This window comes from Lepisosteus platostomus, chromosome 27 (assembly GCF_059453375.1).
Source record: "Lepisosteus platostomus isolate fLepPlt1 chromosome 27, fLepPlt1.hap1, whole genome shotgun sequence".
NCBI classification, from domain to species: Eukaryota; Metazoa; Chordata; class Actinopteri; order Semionotiformes; family Lepisosteidae; genus Lepisosteus; species Lepisosteus platostomus.
The window spans coordinates 6,754,946-6,772,314 of record NC_142637.1 but is presented as its reverse complement, the minus strand read 5'-3'; the positions used below and the strand labels follow the sequence as shown (position 1 = coordinate 6,772,314).

Here is a 17,369-nt window from a genome sequence, read left to right as displayed (position 1 = left end):
GCCGTCCTTAGGATGAGACATAAAATCGAGGTCCTGACTTTCCATGGTCATTAAAAATCCCAGGGTTTCTCGAAAAGAGTAGGGGTGTAACCCTGGCATCCTAACCAAATTTCCCCAGAGCCTTTACCCATCATGGCCACCTAATAACCCCCATCTCTGAACTGGCTTCATCACTCTGCTCTCCTCCCCCCTGAGAACTGGTGTGAAGTAATGTGCTATTTCTGTGAAGTAATGTGGAAAAATTGTCCTATAAAAGAATGACAATAAATGAACATTGAAGCAACCGGTAGTACAGAACAATAAACACACAAGAAAATAACTACGTGATAGCCAAATATTACTACTAGTAGTAGTACTAGTCGTTGTTCGAACTCAAAATAAACCTAATAACTATACACCCAGCCTTTCGTTTTTAACATTTCTAAAGCGTTTGGAAAATCATCGAGCGAACAGGCTTTGTGACGTCATCACAAAGACGCCGCGCAACGTCATCGCTGCACACAGGCTTTGCCTACCCAGGAATACGTGACGTGCAGCCCATGGAGTGCAGTGGGGGGAGAATCAGACTAGTGGAGGAGAGACACAAACAGCAGCACCCGGCGCTGATGGTACTGTTTTGCACGGCTGGCGTCGGGTTTATGTAGAAGACCTGTACAACAGCACCTCGGGAGGCTCGCGTCTTATGTCTCATTCCCCGTGTCCCCCATCTGCCGTACGCGTGGGAACTCTCCAAGTCCCCCTTCCCCTTCATTTTTAGAGAGATTTCAGAAAGGCTGCCTCTACGGCCATCGTCTCAGTTGGAGGGGGGGCTACTCTGCTCTGCTCGGCTGTGTCGGGATCCTGAATGGACGCCGGGGCGGAGGGAGCTACGAGCCTCGCCGAGGCCGGGGAAGGGAAGCCGATCTCCGGGGCTGTGGCGCCGGAGGAGACGGAGGCGGTCATCGGGGTCAGCTGCGGCATGGACGCCGGGGACACCGGTAGGGGTGCCGCTCGTTTTCTGCGGAGCTGTCAGCTCGACGCCCGGAGGGGTTGCTTTGGGGGGTGAATTTCCTTTTTTTTTAAAAAAAAAAAGGCAACGATGTTAATCACCGATGTGACGACTCCTTTCTGGGGCTGTGCGTTACGATCGTTGCAGCGGTTAACTCGGGACGTCTTAATTGGATTAAATGTCATTTGACTGCAGCTGAGGCTCGTATTTTGTTAACGCTATGTGCACAGCGAGTAAGAGGGGGTGGGGATTATGATTTTAGCCCACCCGATACCGAATTGAAAGGAAAGCATCTGTCCGGAGCCTCGCTTGTTTATAGAAGATGGGACGGGGTGTCCTGCGATGCTGCCCGGAGTTTTCCGCCCAGATGTTGCTGGAGCTTAATCCGTGCGCTAATCGCCCTCTCCCCCGGCTTGATCGCTTCCGAGCTGCCTGCCTGGGGGGGGTCAGAAATAATATCGGCACAGCCCCCCCAGTTCCCCAGCCCACAGCTGTGGCCGTCTGAGGTGACTGAATAAGCGGTCCCGCTCGTTGCAAATGTCACAAAAAAAAACCAAGAGAGGCTCGTCTTCGGCGGCGTCTGCAGCTCTTCACCCGTGGAGAAACGCGAGGTGCAGCGCTTGCCGTCTGGCGTCCTGAAATAAACGCGTGATGTGATGTTATTAACTGGGGTTAACGCGGTGACAACTCGCACAAATAGCTATGGCAGCCGGTAAAAGCCGAGTTACTGGGAGCGATGGTGCCGAAAGGGAAGGCTTGTTGTGGTGTGAAGTGCATACCGGAATTAGGGCTCATTTACCGTCGTCTTTATCTGTTGTTGTGTTTTTTCTGGAGCCCTGGTAAATTGGAGAATTGCACGTTAATATGAAATTCGTTCTTCCACGGTTCTCTGGTTAACCTTCACTAAGGTCATTTTTTTGTGCAAGATAAGTTAGTGCGGATCTCCATCGCGTTAGTTACAGTGGCTTCGGAACTGCTGATTCAGCTCCTTGATTATTGTATTTTAAATGAAGACAGCTGTTGGTTGGGTCGGCACTTTTGGGGGCTCACGGAAATTGAGGGGGGGGTGCGTTGTAACCCCCGTTTCTCCGCGCGACGGGAAAACTCAGTCGAGTCGCACGGACCCCCCCTCCCCCCCCCCCCAAAAAAAACAATTTTTGAGTTTCATGACGATAAATCAAAGCTCATCTTTGTGAAATCGCACGTCTAGAAACTGGCCGAGACTAGAGGTTGTTTTTTTTAGCAAGACACTACAGATCCGGGGCAGATATTTCGATATTAACCATCAGTCTCGTTCAAAAATCCGCCTTTAAAAAAAAAAACCCAGCAGCCTCGCTGCTTTTTCGCAGGCAGCTGTTCGGATGGCTGACTTCACTGCGCGTAACGTCGGTTGTGCAGTGTTTTACGAAACGAGGTGACGTGTGTGGTCCCTGATACAGAAGCCGTGATGATGGAGCCAGACAGCCACGCCGAGTGACCGCTGTCCTCCCTGACACAGTGCAGCCCCTGACCTGTTGCGGTTCTTGGGAGTCTGCTCTTGTTCCGAGGGGTTAAGTTGCATTCAGGCCTGGGTGTGCAGTACAGCCCGGACTCGTGTCTGGTGTGAATACAGGGGACTCCCTGCTGTGGTCTGGTCAGTAGTGGGCCATCGCTGTTGTCCGCAGAACCAGCGGCGCGCTGGAAGAAGCTGGCAACCTCCAGTAGCCAATAACCTACTGACAGGACCTGGGAACGGAGATGTAAAACCCAGGTCCTGACTCTCTGTGGTCATTAACAATCCCAGGGTGTTTCTCGAGAAGTGTCCTGGCCACATTTCCCCCTGGTCTTTACCAGTCATGGCCTCCTAATAATCCCCATCTCTGAACTGGCTTCATCACTCTGCTCTCCTCCCCACTGAGAGCTGGTGTGTGGGGAGCGGACTGGTGCATCATCCAGGTTGGGCTGCACACTGGTGTTGGTGGAGGGGATCAGCATTACCTGTCAAGCACTTTGAGTGGAGTGTCCAGAAAAGGACTGTGAAAGAATAAGGGATTTAAATATTAATTATTATAATCACCAGATCACCACTGGATGACATGGCTGGTTCCTTCTGATTTCTGTTGACGGGGCAAATACTCCTGTCGGAGAGATCTGGGCTCAGATTACTGCAGTTCGAGGGGGTTCCCTCTTTAGGTTTTTTCATCCATATATCCAGATGAGTTTGTTTCCCGTCTGCCCTCTGTGTGTGCCTGGGACTCCTCTGCTTCCGAACCCTTCAGCTACAGTAGGATGCACCAGTTCAACTGGAGCAGGAGGGTCCCGCAGAGACCCTAGCTCTCGAAGTGCGCTGTGGAGCCAGAGGGGAGGCCGAGCAGAGGAGGAAAGCGTTTGCCTGACATCGAGTCGGTTTCTGCGCGATAGTGGGCTTTTGGCTCCACCAGCGGGCTCGTTCCTGGGTCATTAAACGTGCTCCAGCCTCTTGCGGCGCTTCAAACTGGCCGGGGGCTTGAACCGTAATGCATGTGCTATTTGCGCACCGTGTAATTATCGGGGAGTGTGATGTCCGGGTCCCCCAGGAGCGCCCCTGCAGCAGGGATGAATCAGTGCACACATACAGTATATCGGCGCAGAGCGGCGGACACCCGGGTGGCCCCCCGATCCGCCTTTTTGTTCGCTCTTTTCTTGATCGACGCCGCCCTCTTCTGCAAAAACTCCCGCGGTCCAGCCCGGCGTGGAAGCTGTGTGCCGCGGTTTGTCGTTTTACGAGGGTGAAGAAGAGAAAGATAGAGGGAGCCGGCTTCTTGGCTGCCCTCTGAATAAAACTCGCACGACGCCAGGATCTCTTCCAGTGTTTTGTTTTGCCAGGCACTTAGGCCCGACCGCAGTAGCTCCTTATTTATTCAGTGCTTTTGGACCGAAGTATCAGAAAGCCGATTAATTATCTCTGCAATGAGTAGTTTAATTTAACGTTTTTGTGATGGTGCCTAGGTCAAGGGCGCTCGAATAGGGACTCCAAATGGGCTCTTGGAAAGTTATTTTTGTTCTGATGATGATAGCTGTTAAAGAGGCTGGAAGGGACAGAGTGAGTGAGGGAGAGACACCTGTTCCCCTCAGTGTGATAACATCGCATCCTTCTCCTCTGGGACCTTTTCCATATTGAGTTGATTAACGTTATTAATTATCGATTTTACTGTTTCTAAAGGTTTGTTACTGTGCTTCTGCGCTTCCTTTGTGTGAAGCAAGTAAAAAGCCGAAATAAAAGTCCACACTGAGGACTAGTGGCTCGTCGTCTCAGTGTTTATCCCAGTTTCAGTAACATTAAGCAGACAGAGTACAGGACTGTCCCTCTGTATGGGTGCTAGCTCCCCACAGCGCTGCGACAGCTGTTTCTACATCTGGGTGGAGAGCGGGAGTCAAACGTGGTCCACCAGTACTGTCCATAATGGCGTCTTGAAACTACACTGTGTTTGGTTTGGAGTCCAGAGCCCTGAGCACAGTTCAGTTCTGGGCTCGTCCTATAGAGCGAGCGCAGTATGGAGCATGCTCTACAGACACGAGCATCAGGACTCTGCTTCGCGTCGGGGGGTTTCATTAACAAATTGGGCGCTTGTACAGTTCATGTGTGGCGGGCTCAGCAGCCTAAGCTAGTTACGGGAGTGACATCACCGCCCTCCGAAATCTAGACAGTGTAGAACTTGGCAGCAACAGAGGATCCGTTCTTGTGGAATTCCTCGCGGTCTTGGTGCCGCGTGGCTCTGGGCCTGCTAGGGACTGTGCCCCGGCTGAAGATCGGATCACAGCAGGGAGAGCTGCACGCCGGTGATCTCTCAGGCCATTCTGGTGGCTGGTGTTTCTAGACCAGTCATGGGTCCGCGTTAATGTGCGCCAAGCACATTGGTGCTGGGCAGTGCCATGACACTGGGGGGTAAAGAAAAGATGACTGAGCGAGAGGGCTCATCCAAACAAGAGTCTTTCATCAGCTGGTCGGTTTGGGGAGGGAGTGGGGGTTCGTGTTACAGCGGAGCTACCTGCCCCCGGTCAAGGGAAACAAAGCTCACTGAAGCGAGGCCCAGGTGAATTCTGTCCAGCCAGCTGGAGAGAAATTCCACGGGCCTCCTCAGGCACGGCTGTGGGACTGGTCTTTCCCAGAGAGCTCTGCCTGGGAGCCCACACAGTGCTGCCTTGAGAACAGAGAAGGAAGGCAGATGCTGAACCCGGCTGTGTAGATTGATCGAGCGATTGATCGATCAGCCTCCCTTGATTTTTTTTCTTTCCGTCTCAAGTGCTTCACCTGTTGGCTGGGAGAGTCCGTGTTGATGGCTTCTGCGTTGCGACTGGGCTCAAAGCGAGATGTGTTGTGAGACCGTTGTGCTGGGAACAATAAAAGAACTTCTGTTGGAGCAGTGCTACAACAGGGAAGCTAATCAAACTGCCATTGATTGGCACTGCAAGCCTTTTCAGGTTGTATGAGCAGAAGATTGATGAACAGATCCACGTGCTGGAGCTTTCAAGTTCATGATCTGGTTTTGCATATATCGTTCTATATTATATATTGTGCTCTTTTGCCCGCAGTGTTTAAAAGCCTGTGCCTGGTAAAATGTAAAAATGGATCGCACTGCTAAAGGATTGTTTGCTGTCCTTGCCCGTGTTGCTCTGGTGTTTCCATGGATAATAGGGTGGTAAAGTCTGGGGACTGTATATGAGCTTCTGCACTGCAGGCAGCATCAGTTAATGTTTTCCAAGCGTGATTATACATGTGCAGTTGATTAGTTAACATATTTGAAGAGATTCATGACCGGGGCTGTGTTTGCCTTTAGCTATAGGCTACATGGTGAAGTTGTCAAGATCAGGTCTTACGTTATTAGTATTTGTTCCCGCTGTTATTGAATAAATTCATCAAATATCTCAAGTGTCTGTTCTGCAGCCCCCACTGTACTGCCAAAATCCACTGAACAGGGGTGCATGAGGAAGATGAACTGATCCTTTGTGTGCTGGTTTAGAAATCCGAGCTTGGTAATGAATGGCTGTTTCAGTAAGCGAGCTCACCCCCCGGGACCTCTCTGTTCTTTATCAGAGGCTTGTGAGTCCCAGAATCCCGTGCTGTGTGAGCGCACTGGGGGGGGGGGGGGTTTGTGCGTTGGCTCCAGATCGTTCTGTTTTTCGCTCGGCCTGCTCCAACGCGCTGCTCGCCGGGTGCCGTGTGGGAGACATTCTGGCGGTGAGACGCCAGATCTGCATCTTGCTCGTGAAGGTTTGTGCCTCACAGTGTGGGGAAACTGGACCGTAACCAACAGAAAAAAGTTTAAAAAAAAACAAACTGGTTTGGTTCCCCATGGCTCACGGCAAAAACGGGAAATGAGAAAATTGCTGGACAGTACGAAAAGGGGGACATATTGTCTCCTTTCCTTGACATTTCTAAAACCATTCCCACATCAGAGAGGTTATGCATTGATGCTCTCTATGTCTTTGGACTAGTTTTGGAAATTGTCCTATAGTCACCTACCTGTCTGCTGCACATAACACTGTACAACGTGCTGGCTGGCGAAAGACATGAGTCAACTGAATGAAATAATTTGTAATTATGTAATTTGTGGGGAAGATGCTGATTCGGCCTGGAGGCCAAGACGGTAACACTGTGGGTGTGTAAATAGTGACTAATTGTAGAACTCCCTTTCACTGTGTGGTTACTATGGTTTTGATCTTACTGTTTAGCTTTACAGAAATAACTGAAGGTCTTTAGATTCTATCTCTCTCTCTCTTTGAAACAAAAAATAAAACCCCAGAAGAAACAAGAACACACTGTGAAAAGAAACTGTGCAGGTTTCCTGTGTCAGTGCACAACTTCCTATTGTGAGTGTGTGCTGTTCTGCTTTTCCTGATCGCTTGGGTGTGGCTGGTGACATAGAGGCTGGGTTTTGTTTTCTCTTTCAAACGCCTCGGGGTCTCTAGTTATTTTGCATCGTCTACCCTCTGAATATGCCTCCGTGCCCCATGAGGCATAGCCATCTCTTTGTTTGAAAGTCTACAGGAGAACAGCCACATGGAGAGCGCACAGCCCGCTCGAGAAGATTTATGTCGCCCGTTCCGTTTTCCGTCTACGGAAAAATGATTTCTTGGGCGGAAGGCCCAGCCAGTAGCGTTGGTGCCGATACATTGGCTTCACGCTGGACAAGATCCGAATGGCCTCCCCTCAGCTGTAGCCTTGCATTTCAGGGAGCTGAGCCTGCTCTGACTCTAAAGATGGGTGTGTGTGATGGCTTGGTCTGTGGCCCATTCTGGGCGCGTGCACATTGCTGTCGTCTTTTGTTTTTTATCCTGCTGCCCTCTGTGAGGCGGGACACCAGTGGGGGGGCGTTCGTGCCTTCCCTCCTCGTGCCCATTCGCGACCTGGCAGCAGCCCACCTCGCCGAAACCCGCAGAGCGGAGGGGGCCGGCCTGCATCAAGCGCCCTGCGTGAATCGGGCTGTCGTTGGGGGGGGGGGGGGCGAGGAAGAGACCGCGGGCGTCACCCTCCCTCTGTCGAAGCGTCGCAGGGCGGTCGGGATGCATGCAGAGACCAGGCCGCACAATGGCGGTGGAGTGGCTTCGGCCCACTGGAGTTCACCAGTTCAAACAGCCTGAGAGAATTTTCCGTAAGTGGGGGGGGCTCTATTTCTTTAGTGTCGACGCTGGTGAAGGCTGTATAGCTGGGGTCTTGTGGTTTTCCCAGTGCGTATTCGTAGGTGCTCTAACGTACTGAAATTCTGACAGTCGGTGAGAAAGAACTTTGATTTGCAAAGACATGGCTGCAAAGTTGTCTTTGAGAGCCACTCTTAATGTAAGGGATTTCATTTCTGAAAGCAATCTTACTTGTGGATTTAACAAAGTTTAGTGGGAAATCGGCACGTAACAGGCTGTCAGCCAGGGCCAGGTGCAGTACAATGAAGGCTGAGAAGGCCAGCTCGGATAGAAAGGGCTATCTGGGTGGGGACATTAGCATGTTCTGTACAGCCCAGGCAGTCTCAAGTATTCACACATCCTCTGCCCATCAAACAAGAATCTGGGTTGACATGAATATCAGAATTGCATAAAAGCAAAAGGCTCATTTTTCTGTCCGCAAAATGGGAAAAAGCTCAGCCGTCTCTGAAATACACAGTCACATCAGTGCCAAAACCAGCAATAGTGTGAGGATGTCGATGAAGATGAAATGCATTCAAAAGGTGAGATCTGAGATGCAAAGAAAGAGCTCATCCTCCTTTAACCAGGAGCGTTCTTGAAACAATGTTTGTGAAACCCAGCAGGGCTGATATTTTACACACATTTGTGAATGCACAAATGAGTGTGCTTCCAGGCTCTTTTTGCACCATCGAGATCCGTCGCCCGAGATGCCCCCTTTCAGAATGATGCCCAACACCTCCCCGTCAAGCTTCCCAGAATTCCCCTGCCTTATCTCTATGCGTGCACGCTCCCATGAAGCTGGCGGTCATTCCACCCCCCTTCCACACCCGCCGAAAGTGCTGAGCAGGGCAGAAACTGCCGTGCGTCGTAATTGGGGATCGATCTCTCCCGGCAACAGCAGCAGCAGTGACAGGCACGGGACGGCTCTGACACAACTCGGGGTCCCCCTGGTAAACGGCATGGGCTGTTTGGCGGTGGTGTATTTTGATCTGGCTCTAGAGGCGGTGTTGAGAAATTGCGAGGGGGAAGACAGCGATCGGAAGCTAGAAAGCGATTTCCATGTGGGTGGTAATTTTGCAGTACCTGGCTGAGAGGGGCCTGGGGGAAAATGTCTGGGGCAGCGTGATGTCCGCTTGGTGACCTCTGACCCTTTCAGCAGGGCCACCAGAGAGGCCAGTGGTCAGATCTGCGCTTTTGACCACAATTTTCAGGAGGATTGTGACTTTAAGGCGTTCAGCCGCATCCCAGCAGATGAGAGCTCCGCAGCCAAGCACAGACACCTGCGGTTCTTCTTATAATGAGCAAGATCACTGCTGCAGTCACACATCACATCATCAGCAGGGTAAAAGTAACCTTCCTCCTGCCTTATGCCAGTCTATCCTAACTCACATGGACTGAGCTGTCTCTCCTTCTTCCTGTACTGTAACAAAGCAAGACTGTCTTTTTCCTTTTTCTTCTTCTGCACCACGTGATGGGGAGCTGTGAGCGTGTACCTGCGGGTGATTGTGGTCATGGGTGTGTGTGTGTGAATGACAGGAACTGTCTGTGCCTGTTCTTTGTGTTTTATCTTTAGCTGTTTATACAGTGGGAACAAGACTAAACAAATTTCTCCGGAAACGAGATGGGGATCTGGTGCTTTCCTGTTCTGGGAGCAGGTTTAAAAAAAACAACAACCTGTTTTATTCCTCTGGGCTGCACAAGGTGTTCCTGATGGCTGGAGCTCGTGGCTGTTTGGCGCAGGAATCTGACTGCTGCATTGCATGCTGCACTGTAATGCTTTTACTTTCGAGTTTCTTGGTTATTTTCCCTTTTCGAAGAACTTTAGATTGCAGCGGTTCACCAAAATGGGTTATTTTCCTCATTCCTCTTTCAGCTGATAACGGCCAGCAGGTGTGCCCCACTTGTGAACTGGGCACCAGTCTGCTGTACTGGGCGTTAACCAAAGATTAAAGGCCCAGTGGTTAACTGCAAAATTTAAGACCCATCTCTTGATCATCCGTCCTGTTACTTAATCTGTCTTGACCTTTAACCTTTGATGGTGGTGTGTGTGTGTGTGTGGGGGGGGGGGGCGGAGCTGATATCATCATGCCTCTGGGTTTGCAAAGCAGTGCATTTCCTTCTTGCAAAGACATTGATAGGTTTATTCTAGTTATAACCAAAGGTGCAGTCTTCAGTTCTGATAGTAATAACCCATGGGAACAATTACTAAGCTTTTTGTCTTCTTTTTTTCTATCACAATTTACAAATATTATCCCACTGAGATGTGCGCAGGCAGCCGCATTGATTAAGCAGCGAGAAGGGCTCAGGAGTCATCTCTGTCACTCCACAGTTACATGGCTGCCTTTTCTCTGCCTCCGTTCCTCCGCCTGGCTCGATGAAGTACTACAGCCTTCCTTTGCGGACCTGATCGCAATTGCACATCTCTGCGGATCGATTCCTGACAGCCCTGCTGTCAGTGACTGGATTGCCAGATGAATTGCAGTCTCTCTGTCCTTGGGCATTGAAGTGCTCTTCTTTTGAAAATCGCCGAAGCAACAGCATTAAAATGACTCAGTGAGCTCATCTAAATATATCCATCTATAATATATATTCTGTCCATCCGATGTGGATTCGCAAATTGTGTGCTAATACAACAGCGTTTACAGATGAGAATATTAGGTCCATCTAATATCTAAAAGCAGAAAGAGGAGACCCAGGGAAAACGCAAGCTGGGTAGCTGGAAGTTAGATTCTTGCTTTAAAACAAAAAGTTAAGAAGCCGTCATCGGGTATCTTGAGGCGTCAGGTAAGGAGCCATGCAAAAATCCTAACCGTGATGAGAGAGAAGAGTTTGGGCACATTGGAGTGAAACAAAGCCCAAGCCGCGTTTGTGTGTTCGCTAAACTGGGTTCTCACTCCGATGCGAACAGCTCGGTGTGGCCTCTTGCCTCCACTTGTTAATCAGCGTCTCACCTGCCTGCTATAGATCAAGCCTGCTAAATCGGCCCCTTTGGCAGAAATGGCTTAAGCCAGTGTGAGTCACACTGCGTCAGAAGAGGATGCCTATTTAAAATGTAATTGTCTGGGGCAGGGAAGCAGTGGGAGTATAATCCCGTTGTTCAATAGGCTCTGCCTGCTTTTGTTACTGCAAGGAAAGAGCCAAGGTTACCTGAGACCGCGGCCTGTGGTTACTGAAAGCTGTAGCCATCGGTGAAGCTTGAGATGGGTGAGCGCAGAGGGGCAGATTGGTTGAGAGATCGGCCCTTTTACCCAGAATCCCAGCTGTGGAGACCCAAAGGAGGCGGTTCTTCCCAAGCACTGTCCAGCCAGCTCTCTCTCGCCCATCCCACCTCATAAACCCAAACAGACATCCGACAGGACCAAGCAAACAAGTGAACAGTCCTGTTAATTCCGGCCTGCTGGGATTCGCTTTGTACGTGAGGATCCTGTCTGGAGTTCAGCCTGGCGTTGGCGCACTGGGCTTCTCATTAGAGACTCCTTTCTTTCAGGGAGCTGCACGGCTGATGTCATTTCTGATGACAAGTTCAGTGCACGGTGCGGATTCTGCCCAGTAGCATCAAATGTTATTTTTCTATGTTAGGAACTGTTGTGGACAGCAGCTTGGCAGCCCCTGTATCCCCCTGGATATGCTGGATGTTATATAACTGTCACATTATAGCTTATTACATAAGTAAAGGGGGAAGAGAAGATTATTTTCGCTGTGTATTTTATGGCTTGGAGTGTTTTGTCTCCGAGTGACTTCTTAACCGTGCATTTATTAGTCCTCAATATGCCTTCTCAGACAGGAATTAAACAACACAACGTCACATGACCTGAGATTAATGATGACATTGTCACATGACCTGACCTTTGGAGTTCTTGACCTCCATGTTGGAAATACCATGACAACCAGCACTGGCGGAATGTCATTTTTACTGGGTTGTTATATAGGGACCCAGTGGAAGTTTTAATTGTGTGGGAGTGCGTGGGGGGGGGGGGAGCCTAGGGTTCACAGTGGCCTTTCAAGTCTCTTGAGGATGTCAGACTAACTGTCCTTTGAGAAGATCCAAAATGCAGACTTCTCTTGTTTTTTCCTTTAGAAAAAAATCTTGAAAAAACAATGTGTTGTGTGTGCGGCGGCCCCTTGCCAGAAAGCTGAGAAAAACAGATGATGTGATGCGACATCAGTGCGGCTCGAAACTGCGGCCTAGAGGCATGGAGCTTGAGTTGGACTCCTGCCCCAGATGGTGCTGCCCCTGCAGGGGAGGAGTGGCAGAGGGACCCTGGCAGGCCCTGGGGGACGTGCAGATCGCCCTCACGATGATGCCATAGCAACCACTCGCAATCTGCCTGCCTCTGCTTCAGTGCAGCACTGCCTTGTCTCGAATCGACAGTTTCTTTCCTGGATGTCCTGCCCGGCGCCTACTGTTTGGAAAGACAGGGGGAAAAAAATGAGTGATCATGCATGAAACACACAGGTCTTAAGCTTCTATTTAGGAGCTTTGACTTCTAATTGCACTCTCCGGTGTGCTTGGAAATGGAGTTTCGCAGGTCGTCTGTTTGCCCTGTACCTGCGCAGTCTACCCAAGGTACGGGTGAGAGACCTGACCTGAAAAATTGCTTCGGCTGCTGCGAGCTGGGAGCGAGATTCGTCTGAGCGGACACGAGTCCTGCAGGGGTTTGGTTTCTAAATGAACAGAAACGGCAGGATCTTAAAGTCCCCGATTTTTTTTTTTTGGAACAACAAGTTCCCTGCGCTGGCTGGCCGGCGTCTTGGAAAAGAACGCTAATCACGGCGTTGGAGAGAATCCGACCACAATCACTGGAGGATCCGCCGAGGCCCCAGGGACAGAATGACGGGGGGGAGCTGAGCCTCAGCACAGACTGAGACGACCATGGCACTAGATGGGCAATGCAAAAAAAGTACTCTTGACTGAGAGCGCTAGCTTCGCAATTACAGTTATAAATCCCCAGCACGGTTCACCATCGAGCCTCTCATGATTTTTTTTGTTGACATCAGCTTTAAATCCCAGGCCATGCTGAGCTCTGATGCTTTTCTTCCTCTGCAGCCATATGCCATGTATCGGGGCTGATCTGATGCACTAGCATGGACTGAAAAAAAACAGAGCAGCGGCATTAAAACATCTTATTCACTTGTTTAGGTCCAACACTTGTATAGGTGGCAAGAGTATGAACACTGATTACCTGGATCTGCAGATCGTATGCAACAGGCAGACTGGGAAATAAAAGAGTTCTTGACACGGTTTTGCTGGCTGCAGGATTAAAGAGGGCTGACCTGCAGCTCGTCTAGACTCGTTGCGCTTTTTGTTTTTCCTGTGTTTCTATTTCGTCGGCATAGTTTTGGCCCCAGGTTAATACTGGCTTGGATCGCGGTTGGCCTGAATCTGCCTCTGCGATAGACAAAGGAAGGGTGGTGGGCTGTTGATACACTAAATCGAGCTAATGGAAACAGCAGTCAGGCGAAACGCAGTGCCCTTTCTGGGCAGGGCTCTGGCATCGTGCCATGTGATGTCTGGACACGTGCCAGGGCGAACCCAAGAGCTTGCACAGGCCCTCAGCGCCTCAGAGAACGTCCTCCCACCCCCCACCCCCCCCCTCGGCAAGGAAGTGTGATGAGATTGAGAACATAGCAGAGCTGAATCGAGGTCTCGTAATCTGTGTGGGCTTTCAGTGTGCTTAAAATTGAAAACAGGAGGGACCTCTTTACACAAAGAGCAGTGGGAGTGTGGAACAAGCTGCCCAGCCATGTTGTTCAATCCGATACCCTGGCTTCTTGCAAACACCAGCCAGAAGAGATCCTGGGATTAATTAGGTACTTATTACAAAGCGTCCTGGGTGAGCCAGTAATGTTTACAGGGAGATTCTTAGATGTGGGGAAAGTGGCCTGTGGATTAGTAGTTTTTTTTCCTCTTTGATCGTGCTATGCAGGCTGTCGCTCCAGAGCCATGGCCTGGGAACGGGTTTGTCCTGGCGTTCCCGTGGTGACCCCAGGCCTGCGGCCCTTCAAGTGTCGTGACCTCGTATGGGGAAGCAAAACCGGACGAGCAAGCTTTCAGTCGTTCAGAGGGGGACAATTCGAATGCGAAAGAGTCAGAAGAGGAATTTCAAACCACCGAGCAGGCAGGCGACAGCCTTCCCAACGCAAGTGATACTAGCAGCACGGCTAGCGATTTAATCTCCTCCCCAGCGGTGCACAGACAGAACCGGTGTTTATCCTGTAATGTTTGACTAATGTGATTGCAGAGTAATTCCTCTTTGGCTTTTGTTGCTGTTGTTGTTGTTTTTTTTGACAATTTTGTTTGGTTTGTCTTTGTTAAGATGCCTGGGTATTACAGGACCTGGCAGAGAAGGGCAGCACTACCTGTTGACCCTAATCCTGGCCCAGTGAAAGCCTGGGTGCACGTGGGGGGGCTGATGTCTGAGTGCCACGTCTGTTCCAGTGTCTGCAGGGATTAGGGCCAGAGCATAGCACAGCCCGTCTAACCTTCAGCTCCTCCGTTCGGACTGGAGAACACTCTGCAGAGTCAGCTGGAGCTGCCCACCTTTGTGTCTGAAGGTGTTTTCAGTTGTGTGTCCAAATCGGACACTCGGTATCACTGCCACGTCCTATAACAGCTTTATTGACTGTTCATATCTTTCTCTCTCTGTGCCCCCTGGGCGAGGCCGCTGTTGTAAATGAGAATCTGTATCTGTGTCGGGTGGGTTGAAGGATGACTTTTGCCGCCCAGAGGCTGTTGGGCTGTACCACACATTTCTAGATCTTTCCACAGTGCCGGAATAAATTCCACCAGGTGGACAGTAGCACACGGCCCCACAGGCACACAAACACAGTTCAATTTCCTCCAGGTATTCTAGGGAAAGGAACCTCTGTTCTGTTAGCATCCTATATATCCATCACCTTTGGGAAAGGTGAATCTGTATTTCCTTGCACAAATATAGGCTGTGAAAATGTGCACAAAAACGTTATTGCAACATGAAACGTGACGCAAGGACGTGTTTCAAGAGCTAAAGAGTGATAAGGACAGGGGTTACTCTTCTCTCCAGAGTAGCACTGAGAGTCCCTGCTCCCTCTTTGAGGTGCAGTAGGTCTTCTAGTGAAGCCCTGTTGTGAACTCAACGCCATCACGGAGACAGTGGGAGTCAATTGTGACCATGTATGAGTGTCTCTTGGTGGGGAGAAAAGTTCAATGGGCACCAGCTGTCCATTCTGCCCCGTTGAGAGTGTTACACAGCGGTGTCTCGGTGATCTTCAGGGGCAGGCAGGGAAAGCTGGGGGCTCACCGAAAACAGCCAGAGAGGAGCAGAGACAGCGAGGAGTAAAGTTAGGCAGGAGTCAGAGTTACGCGGAAGGCAACCGATGCAGACAGGTGGACAGTGGCAGGGAAAGACACCACTGGATCAGTGCTGATAACCAGGAATTCGTCAGGTTTCAGGTTTCTGGGCTTCGAGTTTCGGGCTGGAGTTCCTCTCGGATCAGAACTGAGCGTAGCGCTACCAGAGGTAGCTCAATGACGGAGCACTGTTCCAGGGGCATTAACTGGTGTACATGAGGGGACTGAAATGGGGTAACTCATTGGTGATGGGGGCACTGATCAACGGCCTGATTGTATTCTGATGGCCCCAGGACAATTGCGGTCGGTTGTGGGAATGTGGGGAGTTCCCACGGCAGCCGAGAGCTGCTATCCCCTGCCAGCCCAGACAATAACTGGCTGTTGCAGAAGGTTTTAAACTAAGGAAGTAGAATGTGGCCTGTTGTTGTTTCGTCTCTATACTACACCAAAGACAGAGGAGTGTTTGGAGAACTAGATGAAATTGCTGGGTGGCAATTTTTGCCAGATTAGCTGCAGCTCAATTGCATAAACAAGGATTTTGGACAGTATAATAAACTTTTATTCAACCAGGGATATCACATGAGAACAAATTCTTTTTTTTTTTTTTTTACAAATTTCCAAAAAATCTCCTTTTAGATTGCATGCAGTTTTTTTGTTGTTGGTTATAGCATCCTACAGGAGCACATGGAAAATTGTCACTGGGAATTTATTTCCTTTGGCACTAATTTGACAACCAGGAGCCTGATTATAAGTACTGACAGTTTTAAACCCGATGTCCTATTTTCTCAGGGTGTTCCGCAGGGCTCTGTGTTGGTGCCTTTATTGTTGAAATGTGTTTATTGTTCAAATGTCAACTCCTCCTGAAATCATTCATCATTGCTGATTTGGGTTTCAGTGTTATGTTGATGACCCTGATTTACTTGCAGACCAAATTCAGAGCTTACCGTTATAATAACTGACTACTGATTACAGCAATCAAGATTAGATGACTGCAATGCCTTAGTTCCTGGGGTATTTTCTAAGGTACAAGTAGGCCTCGGTATGTTCAGAATTCTTGCGTTCTAACTGGAAGTGCTATACATCAGCTCATAACTCCCACCCTCCGGGAATTTCACTGCCTTCTGCTGAAACAGAGTGGACTTTAACGTTCCCCTGCTCACACTTGAGGTACTACCTAGCTCTGGTTTATCTGAAGGATTACTTCAGCAATTCAAGTCCAGTTCTTAATCTGAGATCTGCTGATCCAGGACCTTTTTCTCTGCCGAAGTCTAGGATCCATACGGTGGGCGCCATTCTTCTGATCTCCAACTCTACATCCATGGAACTCGGCTCTTAAATCCAGCAGAGACTCTGCGATTGCCAGAACCTTCACAGCGTGCTTAAAAGACCTGTCTGTCAGATTCATGGAGACCTCCCCATCAGACCTTTTGCTTCTCTTGTGCATTAGATCCATGCTGTTGTACTGTGCTCTGAGGTTCTTGAAAAGCTCGCATAAAGAAAATTGTATTTTTGTCTCTTTTCCAGTAAAATCATAACAGCAATGTGATGGTGGTACCTTGCTCAGGGGTGCAACAGCTGTGCCCCACTTAAGATCTGAACCCGCAACCTTCCAATTTGCGGTCTTTACAGTGGAATGGGCGAGAGTCATTGCTCTCTGAAGTCCTGTCAGATCCTTGTTTGCTGAAAGCATGATGGCATTGAGAGTGTGTGTGTGGGGGTGATGTGATTTCAGTGGGTTTTCAACAGCGTAGAAAATAGGAGCTGTGCAGACGTGTGTGTCAGGCTCATGGCTGCTGCTGTGGGTCGCTATGCTGTTGGGGGAAACAGGTGCTCCCCCAGTGTCTGTTTGAGTGTGTGTGCCGCTCTGAGGGGCTGTAGGGAAGCACACGGCCCCACAGGCACACAAACACAGAGGCCCCTGATCTGACTGCACATTGTCGTCTTCAATTTCCTCCAGCTGCTCCTCCCCCGCAAGGTTTCTGAAATGCCTGTTACAAGGACACAAGAAGCATTTTGCTATTATATAAAGATATATTATATAAAGAATAGAATGCCCTTCTTGTTAGCTCTTTTTTTTAAAAAAATAGTTTTTGAGTGTTTAAGGCTGTATCCCACAGCTTTCTCATTTAATACATCTCAATCGGTTTTCAAACGTTTGTGTTTTAGAAGGCAGCTTTTGAACGACTTCTAAATCGATTTGATTAAATTGCACCTGTCAGTTCTGGAGCAAAACATCTTCTGTCCTTAAAACCGTGTGCCTGGAGCCTGATTCTCTGACAGCTGGGTCAGATGCAACTAATAACATCATACAGCCAGTTTAGAGTCCTAGACAACCTCAGTTAAGGAAAAACAAGGACAGCCAAGCACAGGAGTGTGCACCTACCTAGATGGACAGCAAGAGATTTTTTCTTTTTT

General features: G+C 49.6%; 1 protein-coding gene across 5 annotated transcripts in view; it reads left to right on the top strand.

Annotated features, from left to right (window-relative positions):
* Positions 1-535: 535 nt before the first annotated feature.
* The window catches only part of pip5k1ca (phosphatidylinositol-4-phosphate 5-kinase, type I, gamma a), a 53,779-nt gene continuing 36,945 nt past the window's right edge, over positions 536-17,369 (top strand). For 3 of the 5 annotated variants that reach the window (XM_088622423.1, XM_088622422.1, XM_088622421.1), the window contains exon 1: positions 537-977. In XM_088622423.1, the coding sequence (XP_088478549.1) occupies positions 845-977 (133 nt within the window). In that variant the 5' untranslated portion in view covers positions 537-844. Of the gene's footprint in view, positions 978-17,369 lie in introns of all 5 variants that reach the window. The other 2 variants (XM_088622424.1, XM_088622427.1) reach the window with 2 other exon arrangements.